The sequence below is a fragment of the Phalangium opilio genome, unplaced genomic scaffold (genome assembly GCF_054372755.1).
Source record: "Phalangium opilio isolate 3A_F unplaced genomic scaffold, DU_Popi_V2 ptg000002l_1, whole genome shotgun sequence".
In the NCBI taxonomy this organism is placed as follows: domain Eukaryota; kingdom Metazoa; phylum Arthropoda; class Arachnida; order Opiliones; family Phalangiidae; genus Phalangium; species Phalangium opilio.
The window spans coordinates 14,462,316-14,486,841 of NW_028324144.1; the positions used below are offsets into that span (position 1 = coordinate 14,462,316).

At 36.9% G+C, this 24,526-nt stretch overlaps 1 protein-coding gene and 2 long non-coding RNA genes across 6 annotated transcripts; 1 reads left to right on the forward strand and 2 right to left on the reverse strand.

The window, feature by feature from the left end:
* The first annotated feature begins 1,400 nt into the window (after positions 1-1,400).
* Positions 1,401-2,246, forward strand: LOC149720115 (uncharacterized). Its single transcript, XR_016381414.1, has 4 exons — positions 1,401-1,674; positions 1,766-1,913; positions 1,996-2,045; positions 2,110-2,246. It is a non-coding gene; the product is annotated as an uncharacterized LOC149720115 (long non-coding RNA).
* Positions 2,247-2,782: 536 nt separating this feature from the next.
* On the reverse strand, positions 2,783-7,330 carry LOC149720116 (uncharacterized). Of its 2 annotated transcripts, XR_016376611.1 has the most exons (4): positions 6,129-7,330; positions 3,944-6,056; positions 3,487-3,870; positions 2,783-3,404 (listed from the first exon to the last, which is right to left on the reverse strand). It is a non-coding gene; the product is annotated as an uncharacterized LOC149720116 (long non-coding RNA). The 2 variants fall into 2 exon arrangements; XR_016376597.1 differs by having other exon boundaries at positions 2,783-3,870.
* Positions 7,331-7,333: 3 nt separating this feature from the next.
* LOC149720117 (uncharacterized) lies at positions 7,334-11,511 on the reverse strand. Of its 3 annotated transcripts, none has more exons than XR_016376552.1 (4): positions 10,847-11,509; positions 10,524-10,751; positions 9,129-10,261; positions 7,334-9,048 (listed from the first exon to the last, which is right to left on the reverse strand). XR_016376552.1 is itself a non-coding variant. In XM_089858931.1 (4 exons), exons 1-3 carry the CDS (start codon positions 11,197-11,199, stop codon positions 10,417-10,419), a joined length of 609 nt encoding a protein of 202 aa, XP_089715057.1. In that variant the 5' UTR covers positions 11,200-11,511; the 3' UTR covers positions 10,193-10,261; positions 10,375-10,416. The 3 variants fall into 3 exon arrangements, 2 of the variants coding, with proteins under 2 accessions (XP_089714971.1, XP_089715057.1); XM_089858931.1 differs by lacking the exon at positions 7,334-9,048 and adding an exon at positions 10,375-10,444 and having other exon boundaries at positions 10,193-10,261; positions 10,847-11,511; XM_089858845.1 differs by having other exon boundaries at positions 7,334-10,261.
* Between the last annotated feature and the right edge of the window lie 13,015 nt (positions 11,512-24,526).

Below are 24,526 nucleotides of genomic sequence, written 5' to 3' on the forward strand. Positions count from 1 at the left end.
CAAAACCTTTTGAGTTTTTATTGAACTTGTCAATAAAGACTTGCGATTGAGTCCATCACTCGATTTTTTCTTCTGAAAGAGCTGTTTTTTTTATATAGTAGCTTTTGCAATATGTTTTGTTTTTGTTCGCTAAAGTCTTAGTTTTAGCTATCAACGCTCTTTGACTTTGTTTTTTCAAACGATTCTTGTCCCTTCTAACTTTTTCTCGAGAAACCATTTTGAGTTCTTAAATTTAGCACACAAAGATGTGTTTAGTTGCCACAAAAAGGTCTCTTTCCAAGTCACTATAGTTATATATTTTTTGCAAGCCAGAGGTCTATTTGCCAGTCACTGAAGGTTTTCTCAGTGCGCCACAATAGGTCTATTTGCCAGTCACTGAAGGTTTTCTCAGTGCGCCACAATAGGTCTATTACCAAGTCACTGAAGGTTTTCTCAGTGCGCCACAATAGGTATATTACCAAGTCACTGAAGGTTTTCTCAGTGCGCCACAATAGGTCTATTACCAAGTCACTGAAGGTTTTCTCAGTGAGCCACAATAGGTTTATTACCAAGTCACTGAAGGTTTTCTCAGTGAGCCACAAGAGGTCTACTACCAAGTCACTGAAGGTTTTCTCAGTGCGCCACAATAGGTCTATTACCAAGTCACTGAAGGTTTTCTCAGTGCGCCACAATAGGTCTATTACCAAGTCACTGAAGGTTTTCTCAGTGAGCCACAAGAGGTCTATTTTATTCAGTGTAACAGGAGCCGTAGAGAAGAAAAATAGGATACAACACAAACAAAGGAGACAGAAAAGAATACAGCACAAACAAAGAAAATATAAAAGAATACAGCACAAACAAAGAAAAAAAATCAAAATAAATCTTACCTTAATAAATCCTCAAAGCAGCAAAGTTAAGCTAGAACGCTTTTAAAAAAGCGTAAGCCCTAAGCAGCCCTTGAATCAAAACTAATTAAGAGTTTGGAGAAAAATAGGCCTATCAAATAAGCCTGAATTCGTCAAATAAATTCAAAAATGAACCAAACACGAGCACGAGTCAACGTGCACTGTACTGTTAGTGTCACTAACAACGTCACTGTTGTTAGATTTCCAGCTAGCATGGATTCAGTTCAGTTTAGTTTGAAATGTTATTGAAGAAATTTGTAAACCTTTTAATACAACCGCTTAGACACGAGGCTGAGCTTGAATATTGTTTTCCGTGGGCTATTTTGTGTGGGGTAGATTTATTGTCGATTTGTCGTGTAAACGAAAGTTCCTTTAAAAATACCCCAATTCTCTCTTAGAATCTATTAATACCACTCCATGGTAACAGATTGCTAGTACTCCACGGAAAACGGTAAGACCAGACTCCAGAGAGGTAAGACCTACAAACAGCGCCCCACTCAGAGATGCGGAGAATAACCCACCATTGTTGTATATGTTGTTTACTTCCTCGATTTTAGCCGAGCCTTGGTTGATCTTTTTTTGTTTCTAATTACAAGGCTGAACTTTAAATTAAAGTGTATATTGTAAGAGCTTTTTTATTATAATTATGATTTAGTTTTCGAATCCCGCGAACGTAAGTTATGCAAGTTTAATGTTGCCGTTTCGCAATAGATACTTTGATAACATCCTTGAACGTTAATTGTAGTGTAAACTTCAACATCGACAACGAAATGCACTGATTTAAAATTAGGTAACTTATTCGAAAAGCTCAGAAGAGCTTCACATCATTAATCAGTAATAATATAGGCCAATATAATGTAACTGTTGCTTTGATTGAAAAGGGGCGCACATTAAATCCATCAAACGACTTTCACATAGCTACCCATACCAACGATCCATGTTTGTCCAAAGGCGTGGATTACAGTAAAAAAGTGGTTAGCAAAAATGCCAATACACCATTGGATTTGGGTAGAAAGATGGAGTTTGAAGGTATAGTTAAAATGGTTAAGACCCAAATTGACTAGGATAGAAATTTGAGTTTGATTGAAACATTAAACGTATGTTTAAATAGTTTGGAAGAAAACTCGTGTGGAATGTGCAATCTGAAGAAGTTGGAAAATTGTAAGTGGAATTGAGCTTTACATTTAGTGACATATTTCTCGTTTCAATACTGCCTTCGTTGCAGAGAGGCATGACTGTATGCAAAAGGGAGTTTAGTGAAGAAAATACTGAAACTGACAAACCCTTATAAATATGTAGCAAATGGAATTCATACTACATTAAATCAAAGAAGGTAATAAGAACGGGAGTTGAACTAGCAGCTTTGGCAAAACATTTTAGGAGCACACAGGAAGTTCAGAGAAATATTTCAAAGCCAGAACACTTCAGTAAAGCCTTCTACTCCTTTTTTTAGCCTCTTTCGGAATGTGAAAATTACTATCACTTGAAACAGCACGAACCCGCTATATACTGCAACTTTTAAAATTATTATGTTGTTGTGATTATTTTATGTAATCAAGTTGTTATTTGAGAAAAAAATATTTCTTCTTATATTTTCCGTTAAAAGCACGGAAGTTTGTTCTTATATTTTTCCGTTAAAAGCAAGGAAGTCTATTAATGAAGAAATAATGAGTTTGCTTTTTTTAAATCTGTTATGATAATAATATTTAATTTAAAGAAATTTGCAAATTTTAGCAATGGACCACATAATAATTATCACGATTGCGGAAAATATCATCTCAATAATTTTGATGTTTATTTCAAATAATGTACACAGAATGAAATCACAAAAAAGGATTAAATAAAGAAAAATAAGTGAGGCAAACTTTTCAAAAGCAGTATTGATGTTTCTTAAATTTGTAAAAATTAGGTAAACAATATTTTGATGCAATTCTATAGTCATTTATTTTTAATGTTTAGTAAAAATTACTCATGCATTTAGTTGCTTTCTACATTTCTAGCCTCATAATCTTCAACTTCTATTGCATGTTGTTTGCGATTGACGCAAAGCTTGGAAGAAATTTAAATTTCATTCTTCACCTTTTTCTGGACTTGAAACATTAGATAACACAACAAATGTCTCTGGCGTCTACTGTTTAAAATATTAAAAAAAAAGCATTTACCACTTTGTAAATTTTTTTAAACCTATTCTTCTTTTTATGTTCAAGTTTAAATTGAAATGCAAGGCATCTAACTGAATGTTCTGTCCTTGCAGAAAATGTTGTTGAAAATAAACATTTACACTGAAAAAAACTTCTGGGCCTAATGTTTATTTGCAAGATGAACAGTTTTATAAGATTAGTTTCTACTTCATTTACTAATGGGCAGTAGCTGACATCTTGATTTTGGTTCAACATTATCAGTGTAGATTCTACTTTGTGAATGCTAGGTGCTGAATTAAATAAGAGTTGTTTGACGTTTGTTTGTAATCAATGATCTCGGAATTTTTACGTTTCTAGCAGCAATACTCCAAAAATGTCTCTAGATTGAAACCAAACATTATTTAAGTTTAGTGTCTGAGTACCTTTTGTAGCCATTGTAATAACAGTTTGCGTAGCTTTACATTTAGTGCCAAATTTTCTTGTTGCAATACTTATTCCTTCTTTACATGGTGGCAGAACTGTACCTACAAACGCAGCGCTACCTCCAGTTGGTTTTGATTGGACTGCTGTTTCATTATCATCAAAAGCTTGAACATGTAGTAAATTTATATCTTTATGTACTGTTAGTAACAGTTTAGAATTTGAGCTTTCTAGAAGGTCTTTATCTAAATTTGTTCCATGAATTGGTATTGAATGTGGTTTCAGTAACATCCTTTTTTTCCCTTTAGTAACGAAAACATCATCTTGACTAAAATGTTTTGAACAAATAACAGACACTTTGTTCGGTCTCCACTCTTTACCACGATTTGTAGCCAAAATCCACATTTTAATTAGATCATCATTACCTTTACATGGTAAAAAACTTAGCCAAATACCCCAGTCGCCCAAAAGGGCACTTTTTGTTAAGGTTTACAGTACCTTTCGGGAATAAATGTAAACTGTAGGAACTGTCTTGGGCTAGATTGTCACTACAACTTGAACATCCAAGAACCACGCATCGTTTATTATATGGCATTGTAAATAGATTCTGAAGAGATGCTTATTACTCGCAAGTCGCAACAGGTAGTTTAATTTTGAAAATACTCAAACCGTCAAACCGACTAAACTTTATATTAAGCTCAAGATTAACGTTACAAATAGAGTTTTAGAAATCAATTTTAAAAGAACAATCATGCCGAAATTATACTCTTTATTCCTTCTAAGAGATCAGATAAACATATGTTTTGAACACCTTTTCCTCGAGATGTCGCTTTAGACAGAACAAACTTCCTATACCGCCACTTTTAAAATTATGTAGTTGTGATTGTTTCCTGCCATATAAATAAAGAAATATTGTAAACCTGTCTGTAATTGTTGTTCTTTCAATTATCTTATATTTTTGTTTTTAAACCACTGGAAAAGCTATATTAATGAAGAAAGTAAATTTACCGTATTCCCCGGTTTTATTCGCTGCGTTTAGCTACGTCCACCATAAAAGCGCTTTAGGTTACCGGTTACGTAGAAAGATTGCAATCTGGTACTAAACCGAGAACTTGGTAGTGGTTAATTAAGGGAATCTCTTAAGAAAATGCCAAGAAAGATTTGTCAGGGCTGTGTCAACGTTGAGCGGTGGTGGGGTTTCAATTTAAAGGGATGATTAAAGGCTTTTTATTTATAAATGGAGTAAAATTTTACTTCTTAAGTTTCCGCATTTGCTAAAATTATTTGTTCTAAATAACAGTACCAGCCACTCAACGCAAGAACAAATTTTTTATTTTGAATTCAGCACATTACATTTCCATAACAATATAAACCATGAGTTCGCAAAAAATATCAAAATTATACAAGGTCTAAGGTTTCCCAAAGCAAGTGTTGCCCAAAATTATACCCTCGATCATATGCTCTTTAAATTCATTAAAGGCCGTGTGACTAACTGGGAGATTCAAACAGAGACCACATGTGTTTGCCATAGGATATTTGCTAATGTTATCCGATCCTGGTACCTTATCATGTAAAAATCCAATTGTTGGATGTGGGAAGAAACCTAAAGGGGGCTCATTATCAGCGCCAGTTGCAAAAATTAAAATTTCTTCTAAGGTTATCGGGGTATTTTTCTCTTCTACGTCTATTAAAAAATCTTTCCAAAATGAAATAGTGAGACTTTCCTTAATGAATCTGTTTCCTCCAGCCACCGAAAAGTTGATTTTCTTTCGAGTTAAAATGATAGATACATCCCTAACCATAATTGGTTTAAACAATTCTGGGAATTTACGTATTTCGTCGAGAACTCCCAAAGTTGTCAAACCCTTTTTAAAATTCTCCAAGTTAGAAAGATGGCGTTTTAAAACCAAGAAATTCGTTACTTCATTAACTAAATTATCCTTTTGAGAAAGCTCGATTATAGTTGAGTAGATTCCAGCAATTAATAAAATGTCACTAATCTTTTCCAGAGCTTTATCAAGCTCATCTAGGTTTGTTGAATTACTAACCATCAAAACTCTATCTCGCAAATACAGTAACTTTGATTATCGATGAAAAATAGATAAAAGGAGATAAAAGAAAAAAAGACTCGTAAAATTTGTAATATTTTCATAAATTTGAAAATTATTCCAAAAAAAAACGGAAGGCGAGAAAATCAACCATTTTTAGACACATCGTATGATGTACATCTATGATTTGGTCTGAAGAAGTAGATGTGGAAAAAGTATCATTCGTCTTTTTAAAGGGAGAGTGAAAAGGATTTTTGATTTTCAGAGGGCGGGGATTATGATTTGTCTATAACAGTGCATTGCGAATGTACAGTACTATGCACATATTAATGAACGCGTGCACTTAGAGTGAAAAGGGATAAATTGCGTTAAGGTGGTTTTTTTCATTCATTGATGATTTTAAAGGGAAAAGGTAGTGCTTTAAACCGAACACAGTTATCTGATTTGTGATCCGAACAGATCACATATCTTTGGTTGAATTCAGCTATCAGTTAAACAGTTGAGAGCCATTTTCACTTCAGATCAGATGGTTTTTTCTGATACATATTCGGATCACATCATATCTGAGATAAAAACGAGATTGTAGACATTTGAAACAGATATCTGTGGCATCGGACGCAGTTTCGGATTAATACCTATTAAGAATTTAAACGCTTGAAATGTATTCATAAAGCATATACGTAAAAAACATCCAGACAAATTGTATATTGAGGGTAACAGTTCAGGTTATTTTCCAAAACAATTGATTTGGTACTAGTAGAGATGGGAGTAGGTAATTTACCGTCTGTAATTATCCAAATTTCCGGAATTGTATAATGGTAAGATTTATCAAACATTTAACAAACCAAGTGTACTAGCTTTTCGGAGACAAAAACAATGTCCTTTCTTAATTTGGAGTCCCGCTTTCCTCGATTTCTCGTTCCTTCATGCGGCTCTTCTAGCTTAAAATAATGGTTCACACATCCTCACATTGTTAGTCACTTAAATAGTGTTCTCAAGGCGTCTTGGTCTAGACTAGGTAAGGTTGAAGAGGTCTTAGTAACCAGAGCCTAGTATGTATATTCTTCGATATATAAGTTATATGCTCATAACATTTCAATAGTTCATCGAACCAGGGCCCTAAATACTGAAAGCGGCGCACTCTCATTATTTTTCCATTGTACATGACATTAATGTGCTCAACAGCAGCTCTCATGGCCTTAGTTGGAGCAAAAATCATAAACTTAGTTTTATCAAAGTTGATAACAAGGCCCTTTGTTTTTAATGTAGTTTTAAGGCGAAGGATATCCTCTTCGACAGTCTCAATGAGTTGATGCAAGTTTGCTCCATTTCCTACAATTACAGTGTCATCTGCATACTCGAAAGAAGTTGTATGGTGTATAGATTCGTGGAGTTGAGACGTGTATACGTTGAAGAACATAAGCCCCAACACGATTCCTTGTGGGACTCCGTTCTTAACTCTTAGTTCTCTTGATGTGTGGCCGCTGTGGAAGACGTTTTGTTTCCTCCGTTGCAAATTAGTGCGGAACCACGCTAGGACATTTCCACCTAGTCCAGCTCGCTGTAAGTCAGCCAGTAAGAGATTATGTTGGACGGTGTCGAACGCCTTTGAAAAATCGAGGAAAGCGCAGACAAAAAATAGCCCAATTCTTAATTGTTGTAGTATCGTTTCTAGCACATTAAAGGGAGGGTGAAGTAGAAAATCAAGTGATTCTTCTGCAAATTATAAGACCAGTCTGCATAGTGAAACATTCAGGAAATACTTCTGAATGATTTTAAAATTCAAATTAGGTTCAGATTTTAAGGATAATTTAAATAAGGACCTCCGACCAATCGTGTAACGCTCTGCCTTTTTATTAACAAAATTCTCGTGGCACGCTCCATGTCTCGCGTCACGATTGTCACGTCGCGCGCAAATTTTATCAAATCTCGTGATATATTTCATTCAAAAAGACAGGTAAATTATTCTTGTGAGTCGTTCTGCTAATATCGCTGCCAGTGCCTTATTAGTGCAGGGGCTAAGTCATCTATTCCTGTGGTTTTATTAGGCTGGATACGTTTAAGGGCTGTAAATACCTTAGCCTCTGACACTAGATGAAAGGTATGCAAAGTACATGTTGAGCCATCTTGAGGACTAGTATCAGTGGCGTCCGGGCTACGTATTTCTTTCTTATCGAGTAAGCTGTCAATTATATTTAAGTAATAATGGTTCAGGGCGTTGACAATTTCATCTGGATCCTCGAGAGAACAGTTTTGATAGTCTAGGCGTGAGTTTGTCTTTCTTGCTTTTAGTTTTAATAATGGTTTTAGGGTTTCCCACATGGTGGAGGCCCTATCAGGTTCTTTAAATCTGGTCTTAAGGTAATTAGTTTTACGATCTCTGATCATTTGGTTTACAACGTTCCGCTGCCCCCGATATAGGGCAGTGTATGCGATCGTGACAGTTGGGATTACGACTTTTAGTCTTCTAAGTATCGCGGAGGTGCATTTCAGATTTGATTTGGGGAGTCATCCAAGAAGCGTTCTTTACTGGGACAAATTTAGTCCTTAGCGGAGCATATTTATTAAGTGTGGTCACTATTGTAGTCTGTAGATAATGGACACCATCTTCAGGGGTGCAAAATTTCCCCGTTGTCAAATCAAGGAGAGCTTGTAATTCAGCCGTGAACTTTTCTGTAACCATTGCTTTCAAGTTTCGTACATCTTTTAGAACTTTAGGATGTTTTGGTCAGGTCTGTTTCCTAACGACCCAGGTTATGTCGTGATCCAATACACTGCATTGTACCACTATGGTTTCAAGGTTGCGTTGAAGGTTGTTTGTGTATATGTGGTCAATCAACGTGGATGAGCTTAGAGTTAGTCTCTTTGGCTGCATAACTAGTTGCTTAAAGTTTTAAGTAACATCTCGACTTTGGGCTACCAAATTTAGTGACTGAACTATAATTTAGGTTTTCCCAAAATTTGAATCAGTAAGTTACCGTTTTTAAAATATACATTAATTTCACATCACTAAATACGAGGCAAAGTTGTTCATAGAAGCAGGCAATTACTTTTGTGGCACCAATTTATTCAAAATCACAACACTGGTTGCGATTGTAATTTGTTCCACCTATTTAATAAAGATAGAAAGAACTTATCGTGCGAGAGGGTGCCTATGATTTTTCAAAACACAGTGACTAGTCTAGAAAAGGGTTCCATGTTATTTTATTAGCAGGAATGGAGAACGGTTAGTCTAAACTTCAGTCCGACTCATTGCCCAGTATATCCAATCCCTTCAACTCGTAACCAAAATTTTAAATTATCTAATTGGCTCACTTAAACTACGTTTTGATGATGTTGCTGCATTGTTGCTTTTTATCTCTGTCGCAATGACCAGTATCTTCTTTCATAACCCCCCTCCGTCTCGAGGAAGGGTGTCGTGGACTTTGAAGCGCGTACCCAGCTTCTAAAATTACATGAATCTCTGTATCTCTGTCTTGACTAAATAATTGAAGGTTTTCATGTGTACTGGAATGGTTGTATATATAAACAGCGTACAAATTTAAACACGGATATCTGTAAAATTATAAAGATATCTGAACAGATATAAGATTAGAAATGGTTCAGATAGCACAAGGTCGGATGAAAATTATCACCTTATCGGATCAGATTTAATAACTGAAAGTAAATACGACGTTCAATGAACTGTTGACGATTTTGCGGGAAAGATATCGCAATCAGATGTCATAAAAGACGAAACAGTTCATAATTTTAAGCACTAGGAAAAGGCTTATGATTTGTCTATAACAGAACAATACGCATGCATGGTGAAAATATTAATGAACAAACAGTATTCTGTACGTATTTTATGAACACACAAATTTGTCATATTGCCTTAAGAGAAATTCCATTCCCTCTTTAAAATTTCTCACACCATGAGTATTCTAAGAATCCGAACAAATTTTCTATACAATAAAAAGGGCAAGATTTACTAAGAGATAGAACTCAAGTTGGATGTTTAACCGAATCTTTTCTCTTTCAAACGCATGTTATAAATTTATAAGATGCGATATGTATGTGTCGGCATAAGTCTATGTTGTAAACTCAACGAGGGGATAATCACTAAAACTATTAAATTTATAAGATGCGATAAGTGTGCATCGGCATAATTCTATGTTGAAAACTCATCAATGGGGTATTTTAAATGAAAGTACTAGCTTGTGGCCCCGGATATTACAATTATAACGTAAGTAAATTTATTGAAGTAAGGCTTAAGGGTTATAATTTTTTGTAAGCGTATCGAGGGGCTTTTTACTCTGATTTTATGTACTTCTTTTAATGGGTATTTACGGGCATTTCGTTTCACCACTGTTAAAGGATGCGCATCGTGGGGGTATTCACTCACGTTTTCATTCGTGAAACTATACTATAATTATAACAGAAGTAAAACAATTGAAGTAATCATTTTAAAACAGAGATAGTGCATCGAGGGGCTAACCACTCAATTTTTCTGTACGCCTGTTAAGTACGGTACGATGTGGCTAACCTTGGGTCGTCTTGTATAAATAGTAATAGACGTCTAATATTACCTATTGGAAGTTCATCTTCCGTTAAAGCTGATTCATCTTGTGATACATTCTCGCTGTCTGATTCATCCAAATCTTTTTTTCTGCGAACATACAAAATGCCTTTACCCCAAATTCGATGAATAACATCACCACTTAATTCAACTCCAGGTGACAAATGTGGGATAACTAAGGACGATCCTGAAGATTTTAAAAACACGATTCTGAAAATAAAAATGATTTTGAAGAAATAATTTTTAGATGAAACCTAAAATGAAGGAGTAATATTGGTTTTTGAGTTGCCCGGAATGTCAGGCTAAACTACATGGCAACAAACCTTTCGTAATAAATTTAGCAAGGGAAGTAGGAAGTGTCATACTCATTCAGTCTCACTGTTATTATTAAGCCTAATAAATTTGTACCAAGATTCCCTCGAATAACTCTGACAATTTTTCAAATTCCACGTATGTTTTATACAAAACTTACTCCTCATTCGGTGAGAGCTTGTTAGCGAATTTCTCCATTATTTCTTGCTTAATTTTTGACGCACTCCATTCTTTTCTAAAATTCTGGTTATAAAGGACAAATCCTTGGGTTTCCAGGCTGGTTTTTATGCCCCGTCTTGGAACTCCGATTATAGATTTATCCGGAAGTAGGACGATGTTTTTCACAAAAACGGGAAATTGTTCTTTCGGTATTTTGGAAGAATTTGGTCTGAAAACCAAACAAAACAAATAAAAAAACGCTATCATAACCTATAAAAATCCAGGTGATTTTAAAATATTCGATTAAAATCAGGTAAAACTAACCTAGAACTTGAACTTCTCGATCTTTTACGTTCCGATCCTACAAAGTTGAAAGGTCTCTCGAGAGATTGACTCCAGTTTGCAGAGACAGCAGCTCTCGTCGATCGAAACAAACTTCTCACTTCGGCACCCACAGAACCAAGCTCGGAATTGATCGAAGGTCTGTTAGCCCTGTTTACTTCTTGATTAGGTAAAGAGGGGATTTCTTCTGGCTGAATTCTTGTGTGGCTTTGACTAACATGGCTACCAGGTGATGCAGCAGTTGACAGAATGTTTATAAACTCGGGGCTTCTTAGAAAATTGATAGCGTTCCGAATAGAATCAGGAGACTGACGACTAACATTTCTATCGTTCATGATGAATATTATAGGTTTAAAACCTGCCAAAATTATTGAAATACGTTCCGCAGCCGCTTGAAAGAATTCCACGCTACCGTCAAACGACCCACGATTGTGGAGTAGAGATTCAGAATGAGATTTTCAGAGCTATGAAGCGCGGAAAAATCATATAGCTTCCGAAAAGTAGTCGCACCATCTTTCGTACAAAATGCACATATTAGAGAGATTAAACATTATCTTCAATACTCCATGGGAAGTGGCTACAAGTACGCGTGAAAGGGGCTGCTTACTCTCTCTAGTAAAACGTTGAAAATAAAACTAACAAATACAAAAGAGTAGGGTCAAGACTGAAGAAAAGAACACCCCCCCCCGGACACCTTATTTACTTTTCTGAATAGACAGAAAAATAAAGCCTTTCGATAAGGAAACACGTGTGACATCCTGCGTTGAAAAACCTTGGAGGTTTCTGGGAATTCCTTATAGCCAAAGAGCTGGGTGTTTTCCCCCTGAACTAAGGACGGTCTCCCCCCAACAGCGTCGGTGAGCCCCTAAAGGGCCAGTCTCATTTAAATCGTAAAATTTTACTCACGCCATTAAAGATGCATAGTACTTAGTACGTATAAATACAAGATTAAATTACCAATAATTTCGAAATTTTACCTTCTACAATGATAGATACTAAATGCCGTAAATTTTGTCCTCTACAGGAAGTTGATGTTAGTTTCAGTCTTTCTGTGACTTAGGAGCGGAAAAGTATACAGGGTTTTGTTAGCGAACTTGTTTCGGGTTGGTCCGTAGCGCAGAGTGGCAGAGCTCAGATCGCTTTGGAAGAAATAAAAATTCTCTTAGTTAAAATTAAATAAACCACGACTGTCAAGTTTTTTATCGTCTACAGCCTATTCCTGAAATAGTAATTTATAGATGTATTTACTTGATAAAAATATCGTTTGGCAGCTTTTTTTAGTTTCTCTAGATGTTTTTAACTACAATCGTCTCGTAATTTTGGTTTTTTAAACAACCTTTAGATTTTAAATTTTAACCTAATTTTAATTCACAAGAAAACGATAAATTTTCAACAGACTTTATGCGTAATGTTGCTGCTAGGCCTAGATCATAAGTTTAAAATTCAAGCACGACTCGCGACAGTCAAGCTCTTTTGTAATTATGACGTAGAAGCTCGAGATGTAAAAATAAAATGATTTCATGAACCGGGCTTAAAAAACAATTTAAAAACTTGTATCTTGGTGATATGTTAACTGATTTTAACAAAAGTTGGCTCATTTTAATGAGAAAAATACCCCCTACCTCGCTAAATTTTATTTCAAAAACGATTTTAAATGAGACTTGCCCTTTAATGATAAGGTGATGCTCTTTTACATTCTGTCACTTTCTCAAAATTTCGTACATTGATCCGGCCTAAAACTGCAAAAAATCAGACATGAAGCTTTTTCCCCACAATTTAAAAGCCAATGAAAGGAGCTTGTTGTATTTCAGAATTTTTACCTTGTCTGTTTGATATTTAACACTTGTATATTTCGTTCTTTACGATTGTTTTAGTATAAAAATATGGATCTAAGATTAGTTTTCAGTATTTTGATTATACTTTGCAGTATTAATTTTTGTCATTGTAACGATTTAGACGATTACTTGAGGGAGTTTGAAGTTTGGTACGAATCATTATTAAGGTGCCGATATAGTGAAGATATAAACGTGATAGAAATATATCAGAGGCGCCTTGAAGCACACTCTTCCATTATAAGAGGACTCATAAGCTGTGTACTAAACGTACAAGAGAATGAAGAAACGATTAGATTAGTTGAAGCTCTCAGTACTCTATACAACGGATTAATGGAAATTTTGGATGAGTTTAGAGTTACTTTAAACTCTCAAACGGACACTATATCTAACCCTTATACTTGTCCAGTAATTCTATCGGGGAATATTGGGCGACCATCCTACCTAATAACAAGAAATCAGATAATGTGGTGTAGAACGCAGCTGCATCTCTCATGGCAAAGAACGGCTGAAGTTTTGGGAATTAGTGTAAGGACATTGTTTCGACGCCGGCAAATCATGGATATCCCTCAAAGAGAAGAAATATCTAACGAAGAACTAGATAAAAACATATTGCGCATTTTAAGTGATACACACAACGTGGGTGAAACGTATGTTATCGGTGGCCTTAGAAGCATGGGAATAAATTTTAATGTTCCGCGATGGAGAATAAGGGAGAGATTAAATGAATTAGATCCTGTAGGAAGAGCGTTACGAAGGCGAGAGCCTATAATTAGAAGAAGATATAATGTAAGAGGTGCCAACGCTTTATGGTGAGTGATTTAAATTACAAACTTTATCCTAGCTCGGGTTCCAACTTCTACAAATGTACAAGCCTCGCTTTGACAATATACCCTACACTGGATTAAAGACAAATCGCCAAAAGCCCAAAGTAAAAGCAATAATGAAGTCATGATGATGTCGTGATGATTATGCTATATTCACATCCCTTCATTTTTGCTCTAGGGCCCTATATGGGTTATAAAGCAATTTGTAACTGATTACACAACTACGTAAACTGCCAAAAGCCTGTTAATTGTCTACAGATGATTGAGAAGTGATTAGCCCCTCTATTGTAGTGCAGTTTGTTTGTCCATGCATGGATAAAACGGCATATTGAATGGCAGCATGGGCCAAAAAAATCTCATTTATGTTGCATCTGTTAGCTATACTCAGTGATGGGCACTATCATATCTTTTTTGAATCTGATACTTTATTTGATAGTTGGAAAAAAATCTACCTATCATTTGACCGATTTTGATAGTGATAGATCAGCCTATAAATGATAGGCATGAAAAATTGAGTTTGAAAGTTCCGATTCCTACGGAATTTTTTTGATACTTTTCCTGATTCATTAGTTTTTAAGAAAATTTTATTTGATTTAAATTTGATAGGTATCGCTACCTATTAAAAATATTTGAAAGCAAAAATGATATTTCTAATATATTTAATAAAATTTTAGTGAATTCCTTCCTTCCCTCTTCCCGGTAGGTCTGGAGAGAGATCTACCCGAGGCCGACTAGTAGCTACTACGCATCAGCGGTGCGCAAGTACGTCATCACTGACGTTAGAGAAAGAGAAAACCAAGTTTCAAATTTCTAAGCCTAACGACTCGCGCCGTCGCGACTCACGCGAGAGTAAATTTTAGCGGCCGACGGTCCGGAGAAAAAAATCGCGCATGCGCCTGAAAAAAAAGAGCCTCGGTTAGGTCTCAGGGCTCTAACCCGGAATCTGCTAACTCTCGCCACCCCTCCCACGGTCCGACGGTTCCCACCCTCCCGGTGTGAACGAAAGTTTCAAGCGATGGACAATATGCCGAAGAAATGAAAGGCTGTAACTCCTCAGTTATTTTGAAGCTGTCCCTTTTCGCGGTATTTCTCCCTCCGAAGCTAGCCTGCAGATTCATTGGATTGTTTCCGCGAATCGGTTTATTTATTCTAGTGATCAGTCAAAAGAAATTACACATAAAATTAATCGGAAATTTCGCGGTAGTAAGTTAGTCACTAAGCTCCTTCTCCTTATTTCTGTTATCTATTTCATCACGGGAACTTGTAAAAACCTATCCTTGATAGGTAAAAAATTGATAGGTGCAAAATCCAAAATATTTTGATAGGTAAAAAATTGATAGGTGCGAAATCCAAAATATTTTGATAGGTAAAAAATTGATAGGGGCGAAATCCAAAATATTTTGATAGGTAAAAAATTGATAGGGGCGAAAACAAAAATATTTTGATAGGTAAAAAGATATATCGAAATAAATGTGCCCAACACTGGAGCCTATACTTAAACACTGCTATGTCTTCTTAAAACAAAATGATCACTTTTACGTTGGCCAAAAATTCAGACTAATCATGAACTCCTCGGAAAATTATTTAAAATATTTAAAAAATATATGCCAAATTTATTATTTTCCATGAACCCCAAACCAGCATTCATTTTGTTGTTTTCTTGTTTTTATAGGCACATGGACAGTAACCACAAACTTATAAATTGGCGATTTGTGTTTCATGGACTTATTGACGGTTATAGTAGATTCATAATATATGTAGAGTGCACAACAAATAACAGGGCAAACACCGTTTTAGAATTATTTTTACGGGGAACAAGACAATACGGTTTGCCTTCTCGTGTCCGTGGCGACATGGGTGTAGAAAATATTCAGGTTGCGCGAAACATGATAATTCGACGAGGTTTAAACAGGGGGAGTTTTATCACGGGATCAAGTGTGCATAATACGCGAATCGAAAGACTTTTGGCTGAACTTAATCGAGTAGTCTCGTCATACTACAGATCACTATTTCTTTTTATGCAAAATATTGGTATACTTTGTCAAACGAATGAAGTTCATATTTACTGCCTTCATTTTGTATTCTTACCAAGAATAAGAAGATCATGCGAATTGTTTAGAAATGAATGGAATGACCATTCACTTAGAACAGAGCAAAGATCTTCACCTTTACAGCTCTGGTCCTTAAATCGACTAAATGATATTCAGAGGGAGGAAGAAAATAGGACCTATATGGATAATCCGACTATGTATGGAGGTGACAGCAACACAACGCAACACCCTATACAAACAGAAAACCATATAGTTGTGCCTGGAAACCGTTTCATACCTCCGCCGCATATTCGTGATGCATTAATTGCTGAACTAGATCCTCTATATGATGATGGAAATCACGGAATAAACCTTTATAGAATTATATTATCTAGATTAAGTCAATAAAATTTTAAATTCATCAGTTATAGGAAAAAGGCAAACAATTTATTTTAGATATTTATAAAATAAATTTATATATTGAAAAATACTTCTCTCGTATGTTCTTTACACATTTAATTAACTTTAGATGATGTCTGTGAAAAATCTAAACTTGTACATGTAGTCTATTTCATAAACACATTTTTATGGAATTGGACTGATTTTATAGAGTACCCACCCTTAAACGTAGTCACCCTCGACCTCTGCCTTCTCATGGAGGAATTACAGTTTCGTATGTATTTTCCCCTTCGTTTACATATTATCGCTTCGTCTATACTGTACCGCTTCGCATACACTTTAATACTTCGCATACACTTTACCGTTTCGCAGACACTTTACCGTTTCGCATACACTTTACCGTTTCGCATACACTTTACCGTTTCGCATACACTTTACCGCTTCGTCTATACTTTACCGCTTCGTCAATACTTTACCGCTTCGTCTATACTTTACCGCTTCGTCTATACTTTACCGCTTCGCATACACTTTATAGTTTCATGTACACTTTACAGTTTCGTATACACTTTATAGTTTCATGTACACTTTACCGCCTCGTATACACTTTACCGCTTCGTATACACTTTATAGTTTCATGTACACTTTACAGTTTCGTATACACTTTATAGTTTCATGTACACTTTACAGTTTCGTATACACTTTACAGTTTCGTATACACTTTACAGTTTCGAATACACTTTACAGTTTCGTATACACTTTATAGTTTCATGTACACTTTACAGTTTCGTATACACTTTATAGTTTCATGTACACTTTACAGTTTCGTATACACTTTACAGTTTCGTATACACTTTATAGTTTCATGTACACTTTACCGCTTCGCATACACTTTACCGCTTCGTATACACTTTACCGCTTCGCATACACATTACCGTCACACATCCCCCTACCCCTACCCTTCTCGTAGAGACTTACCCTTCTCGTAGAGACTTTCCAGTCTCGAAGAAACTACCTACCTCTCGAGACATTTTTGACCGAAACGGCGTTCCATAACTCTACGAATACTTCGTAGTTCTTGAGACTTACAGAGAGCTATTTCGAGAACAATGCCAGGAATGACTACACTCGGTTTTTTCAGGCCCTCTTCCTATTTAGTCTGTATATTCCCGCCAATTATAAACCTTCCCGCCACGTACAGACCTTCCCGCCACGTATACAACTTCCCGCCACGTACAGACCTTCCCGCCACGTACAGACCTTCCCGCCACGTACAGACCTTCCCGCCACGTATTGACCTTGCCGCCACGTATAGACCTTGCCGCCACGTATAGACCTTCCCGCCACGTATAGACCTTCCCGCCACGTATACAACTTCCCGCCACGTATACAACTTCCCGCCACGTATACAACTTCCCGCCACGTATAGACCTTGCCGCCACGTATAGACCTTGCCGCCACGTATACAACTTCCCGCCACGTATGCAACTTCCCGCCACGTATACAACTTCCCGCCACATATAGACCTTCCCGCCACGTATACAACTTCCCGCCACGTATAGACCTTCCCGCCACGTATAGACCTTCCCGCCACGTATAGACCTTCCCGCCACGTATAGACCTTCCCGCCACGTACAGACCTTCCCGCCACGTACAGACCTTCCCGCCACGTACAGACCTTCATGCCAAGTATAGACTTTCCTGCCAGAAATTATGCTCCTTTCTCTCCCGAAGTCAACGCTCTACCTCAAGACAAACCTCCCTCGCTTGTCTCGGGTAGAAGAGAGCGTCACGATTGCAAGCTACCTCTGACAAAATTTTTGGCCGAAACGGCGTTCCATAGGGAAGCTTGAGAAGCGAATTTGCGATATCGTTCGTTAGTCGTTATATTATATTCAACGTTTTAAAGCTCAAGTTTCGAAAATTTTCGAGTCATTTAATAAGACTTCAACTAAATATTATAAGCTAATATATAATTAGTTGACAACTAATTGAATTAGAATTTGCAATTAGATGAATATTTATGAACTAATTAATTAGTCAATTAGGAATTAGACATAGAAACTAATTAAATTCAATTAGAAATTAGGCATTTATTTATCAAACTAATTAATTAGAGTTACTAATTTCTAATTAATTACTTGTCTAATTAAGGTAAAAAAGAAACCATAAGTAATAATGAAAGTATAAAAGTGCCCATGGATTTCCTACTTTGGTAATGCAAAGTTTAATGTTTTAACGCCCTCGAAAAAGGGGTATCAGAAGCCGTGAATTATTCTCGAAAAATGAGACAAGGCTCGAGCCTTCCGTCATGTTCAAATTGGTTTCATTTCTTCATTTTCTTGCCACAGTTACTTTGATGGACTCCTGAGTAGTGAATCCATGTTCACTGCTATTAATTCAAGAAGGGAAAATACTCGAAATTGGGCAGTTAGGGTTCACGAAAGTTTCTTAGACTTCAAGTATGTCCTTTTACTGACACTCCACCCCGTTAAACTAGCTTGCCACTCTCAATTCACTCCCGACCATTCACGAAAAGAGCCTATTGAGACCCCTGGACTCTTTTACTTAACACCTGCTGAAGGAAGGGAGAAGCGTCTCGCTCAAACTTTAAACCGGCTACGCTCAATTAAATCCCTGCCGTTCACGAAAAAAGTCTATTTTGTCACCAAACTCGTTTTCTACAATGTATTGCGTGTTATACACGCTATGCCTACAAAGGTAGAAACTGCAAAGCGTTTTCCGAAAATAAATAGGTCAAAGTAACTTTGTTAAAATGCCGCAACACCGTCATGTCCTTATCTTTTTTACGAATCTGGATATAGGGGAATACAATCTTAGAAAGGTTCAACATTACTACGTAAAACTGATTCCAGTTCACGGTAAAAGTTTCCATTTCCAACTATTCTCATCTGGGTTTTATTACAGAAGAATTGATTAGATTGTATTAGATAGTACGAGACGTTTAACAAAACTTAAATTATTCATCGTTTTCATTGAAGTTAGCCTGGCAACTGAAACATTAGCGGGAGAGTGTGGTTAACGACAAGAGTAGTTAAAATGTTATTACTGGCTCGTTCATAGAACTCTGCTATATACGGCTCGAGACTGGAAATACCCGAGGCCAAAATGGTACTGAAAGGAGAGTACTTAATTTTCTTAATATTCCACTGAATTAACATGGCGCAAAAAGTTGAGACACTTGACGTTTTAAAGGATTAATGTACATTTCGTCTTCTTCTTTCGGATTGTACAAGCTGCGGTTTAAGCGGAGCCTAAAATGGCGCTGAACGAAATGGAATTTCTGGGAAATAATCGATATTTTAAATACAGGTACAATTTGCATTCTGAAATCTTAAATGTAATTTGTCGATTTGTAATTTAAACCAAATTACAGGTACGCCCAAGAGACTCCCGTAAACGTGACGACACTGGAGGTGAGTTTATCAACGTTTGGTGTCGTGCATTTGAGAATTATTTGGTTTTTGGTAATTAAACTTTTAAACATTTCTTGTCAGGAGTCGTGGGTTATGGAGAGCAGAGTGCTACAATACAATGCCATAGCGGATTATTTGAAAAGATCCCTTAACATAAAGTATTTTTCGTTTCCTGGAAATTATATTCGAAAAATTGGGTGAAACTTTTCACATCAAACCAATGCATTTAAAAATATTATGGTACGTTATATGATTTTGTCGGTGGTGTTTAGGGTAATTTACGAAGGGAATAAAGTGAACTTCGAAGACCTTTCTAAAGTTATTACTGAGGTTGATGCTTTCAGCGTAAGTGAAAGAGAAATGAGAGCAAAATTTAAGTCTATTTATAAAAACATTTCTGATAATCCTTAACTTTGTTTTAGAATGCTACTTTTATTCTGTTTCCCGTGCCACGAGCATTATTCTATGGCAGACACGAGTATTTCACTCCGTCTCCAGTGTACGAATCGGCCAGGACGATTATCGTGTCCGGCGCCCCGAAGAGAGTCTTGTCCACTTCCTTGTCCTTCTTAAATATGGAAACTCCAGTAACTTTTGCTCAATTGTAATCCACTAGCTCATTACCAATTCATTAATTCCCCTTCTCGGTTCAATTAGGTGCTGATTTCAATTGTGTCCACTGTGGTCATTCTTGCGCTTTTGCTCGTCGTTCACTCCATCGTAACCAACAAATACAAATCGTTGCACACCAGGAAATTTGTCAAGAAAATGGCCCAAAAAACCCTGGGAAATGTCTGGGACAACGCTTCGCTCTTCTGCGCCGAACGTAAGCAATTGAGTACTCGCTTACATTTGAAAAGATTATTTCCCATTATGACGTAGCGAGAGACAGTTTTTTATGGGGGGGGGATCCAATCACCTAAATTGTGTTTTCACAACGAGAGATGGCTAAAGCTTTAGATAATCGGATATAATTATGTTCCCTACAGCGATTCCCACCGTTTTGCCCCACATTACTTGTCGTCTGCTGGCTGCGTCGTGGCTGATCGGAGTGACTTTCATTCTGTTCTTCTTGGGTTGTTATTTGAGGACGGAGTTCACGACGGAAAGCTACAATCGCATCGACACCCTCTCGGACTTGATCAAATCCGGAATTCCACCTCTAGTTGTGAAAAATGGCGGAGCTTTCGACAGTCTGAAATATTTGGTGAATAGGCGTTGTTTAAGTGTTAAGTTCCTCTGTTTTTCTGACGTCACTGGTTTCGTATCTACAGGCAGCCCAGGACCCAGATGTTAACAAATGGTTTAACGCACTAGATCAGGAGAATATGCTCACTGGTGTTTTTGATTATCTGACTCGTGATGGATACCTGCCTGTTCTTTTTGGGGAGAAAGCTGTCATCGTAGAGGACACGTATCTGAATTGGCTGGCGGGAGAATTCCTCAAATTAGATCCCGAGAGTAAAAAGTTCTTTTCGGACCATAAAGGATTTTACATTTCGGAGCACGAAATTAGCTTCGAGTATTTACACTTCGTTTTCCAAACATCATGGCTAAGAAGCAGTCCGCAAGTACACGAGAGCCTCCAATTGAGGTCGGTACTAATTTATTACCGTAAACCGACTAAAAACTTGACGATTACTTTAAATACAGTGTGGTACCGATGTTCGAAACGCAAGCATTGAATTATCTGGATTTTGAGAAGCTTCACTTCATTGAACAAGTGAGGTGGAAGAGACCGCTGAAAAGCACGACTGATTTGGACCTGAGCAGCGTTGGTGTTCCGTTCTACTTTCTCTTCTTGATGTTGTCAGGAACAGTAGCCGCCGTCATCTCCGAAATAATCTTCAACCTCTTTGCTTTAAGCCTCAAAATCTAGCATTCCACCACACGATATCGAATTTTTCGAAAACACAAAACAAACATTTTGAGCATCAAATTGTAATACACGTGTTACATACTTAACAAGGTGGGGTGGTTAAGTGGTTAGCACTTTCGCCTCGCAGCAAGAGGGTCCCGGGTTCGATCCCGGACTGTGGCACCGGGTGAAAAACCTGGGAACAAACCCTTCTGCGTAGAGTTTGCAAGTTCTCTCCCCACTTGTTAAAGGAGTTTTCCTCCGCGGTCTAACCCGGTTTCTCCTTTCCATCAAAACTTGCCGAGATTAATTGTAATAGTTAGTATAGGGCGCTGTCGGTTAGCTGTGGCATAGGGGCTAGCCACCACCTCCCTATGCATTGAAATCGTGACCCATTGAAATATAGCCCACTGGGTGTTATGGACACGAAATAAAGCTAGATTATTATTATAATCCACCCTAACTTATAGGGTGTAGTAAAGCACTTATTATAATGTCAAACATTTACACTCTATTGCGAACTTAAAATTGTCAAAGATATCATCAAAAAACGTAACAGAACAGTTTGACTCGATCAGCAAAATTACGGTTACAATTACCGCTTGCAACTAGGAAAATGACACAAACTAAACTTCAAGTACTTGTTAACTAAATTTGCATTTTCAAATCTTAAATGTAATTAAATTATTCAAGTTCTTGGAGATTAAAATGTACCAAAGTCTAAAATGCAATACTTAAAACATGACCCCAATTATTTTTGCCAAATGAATACATAACGCTTACGCGCATATGTATTACCGCCATGTGCCAGTAATTCCCACGTTCTACCATTACATTCAAATAAGAAACACTCCCAAACACTTGCTCGTTTCCAACCTTAGAAGGGGCAAATATTACCATAGAAAATTTCTTTCCTTTATTAAAATTCCACTTCTTCTAACGTTGTACTTCTATATCGAGTCAAGCCTAAATATTTCTCCCAATTAGGCCATTTTGTTTAACACTCCAGACGCAGTTTAATGTTCGGAATGAGAGTGGCTAACGACGGTATGCTATCGATTGGGCGTGTTATCAAAACAGCGTTGTCCAAAACGGCTTTTTCATAAACGCGTTTGCCATTATAGCCATTTCTCGTTTTAGCGCATTTTGATTACAGCGTTTATATCTTGAGCGTTGTTACGTATTGTTGAAGGTACAAGTATTAGAGCTCGGCATTATCTATCCATTATCCACGTTATTTTATCATTATACATAATCCAGAATTATCAACAGAAGTTGCATGTTTATAATGTCAGGTTTAATTGTTTAAAACCCAATAGTATTAAAAATCGAAGCAGGTAAGTTTCTCATTTAAGAAATGCTTGTTAATTTAGAAGTATTCCGAAAACTAACTTCGCTATAGTTTTTCCATATGGCCTGTCACAATTGCCTTAAAAAACCGAAAATTTTTTAATGCTTTTTCTATGGGACGCTAACCCTAAAAGGTGTGACTTTTTCTTTAACATTACGGAAGGGTGTCATGTCATATCTACAAGGGCCTACCGGCCCTGTAGGGTTAGGTTAGGTTAGGTTAGGTTATGAGACGAGATAACTGGAAGTTATGGGAGAACTATTTGATGTTTGTTCGTCCATAACGACTATCGTTCAGACCCCAAAATAGTATATTTTTTAAACATATCCCTTTTCCAAAACGCAACCGCTGAGAAACGCGGAAACAGCAACCGCTGTTTTGGGAAATAGCGCTGTATTGAGAAACGCGGAAACAGCACCCGCTGTTTTGCTTCCAAGCGGTTTTGACAACCGCTGCTTCGGGAACCGCTTTATTCCAAAACGCTCTTTTGAAAACCGCTCAACTACCCGTGAACCGCTAACGACAAGCGCGGTCAACACGGTGATAATGGCGGATTACTCAAATCCTGAGAGATAATTACAAAGTATTACTTATGATGATATACACGATTCTAACCTTTCAAAGGCAAGTATACAATTGTTACGATTCTCTTCGATTGTTATGGTTCAAGTACCAGGCTTGTTTATTTTTCTCCATCAATTAAAATTCCAAATTTTGCATAAGGTTAAACTTTTACGCACGGTGGGTTAATAATTATGTGTCACGTAATATACCTTTTCGATGTAAAAAGGGCAACCTTGGGTATCGGGACGTACATGGGGTTGAATGGTTCATTGATACATCGCCAATCGTCTCTGAGCATGCACTTTCATGATACAAAAAGACTGCAGCGCATGCGCCAAAAAGCGAGATGGAAGGAAAAGTCTGACCTCCCGTGTCTTTCGCACTTAGTCGCATCGAACCTTGACTTGAATAAATTCCACTGTTCATCACCTATCACTTGAATATTGCGTAACCCTAGTCACTCACACAGTAACTAATCAAAACTAGGGTACTCATTACTTTCCGGTAGACACACTTTGCGTGGCTGTTATTATAATTTGCGTTACGTAACAGAAACAATGAGGATTTATTTGTATTAATGTTTGAGCTTGGACAGTCCGTGGACGCTTCTTGTTGTTGTCTGCAAGAACGGACAAAAACTTCCGATTTAACAACGCTTTTCCATAAGTTCATAAGATACGTTCCATAAATTCATAAGATACTTTCCATAAGTTCATAAGATACGTTCCATAAGTTCATAAGATACGTTCCATAAGTTCATAAGATACGTTCCATAAGTTCATAAGATACGTTCCATAAGTTCATAAGGTACGTTCCATAAGTTCATAAGATACGTTCCATAAGTTCATAAGGTACGTTCCATAAGTTCATAAGATACGTTCCATAAGCTCATAAGATACGTTCCATAAGTTCATAAGGTACGTTCCATAAGTTCATAAGATACGTTCCATAAGTTCATAAGATACGTTCCATAAGTTCATAAGATACGTTCCATAAGTTCATAAGATACGTTCCATAAGTTCATAAGATACGTTCCATAAGTTCATAAGATACGTTCCATAAGTTCATAAGGTACGTTCCATAAGTTCATAAGATACGTTCCATAAGTTCATGAGATACGTTCCATAATATCATGAGATACGTTCCATAAGTTCATAAGATACGCTCCATAAGTTCATAAGGTACGTTCCATAAGTTCATGAGATACGTTCCATAATATCATGAGATACGTTCCATAAGTTCATAAGATACGCTCCATAAGTTCATAAGGTACGTTCCATAAGTTCATGAGATACGTTCCATAATATCATGAGATACGTTCCATAAGTTCATAAGATACGTTCCATAAGTTCATAAGGTACGTTCCA

Bases quoted from the DNA above. Each gene is read 5' to 3' on its own strand.
- LOC149720117 (XM_089858845.1), bottom strand. From the start codon at position 11,199: ATGAACGATAGAAATGTTAGTCGTCAGTCTCCTGATTCTATTCGGAAC. The intron at 10,752-10,846 runs GTTAGTTTTACC...TTTGGTTTTCAG, and splicing joins TCGAGAAGTTCAAGTTCTAG to ACCAAATTCTTCCAAAATAC. The intron at 10,262-10,523 runs GTAAGTTTTGTA...TTTTATTTTCAG, and splicing joins AAGCTCTCACCGAATGAGGA to AATCGTGTTTTTAAAATCTT.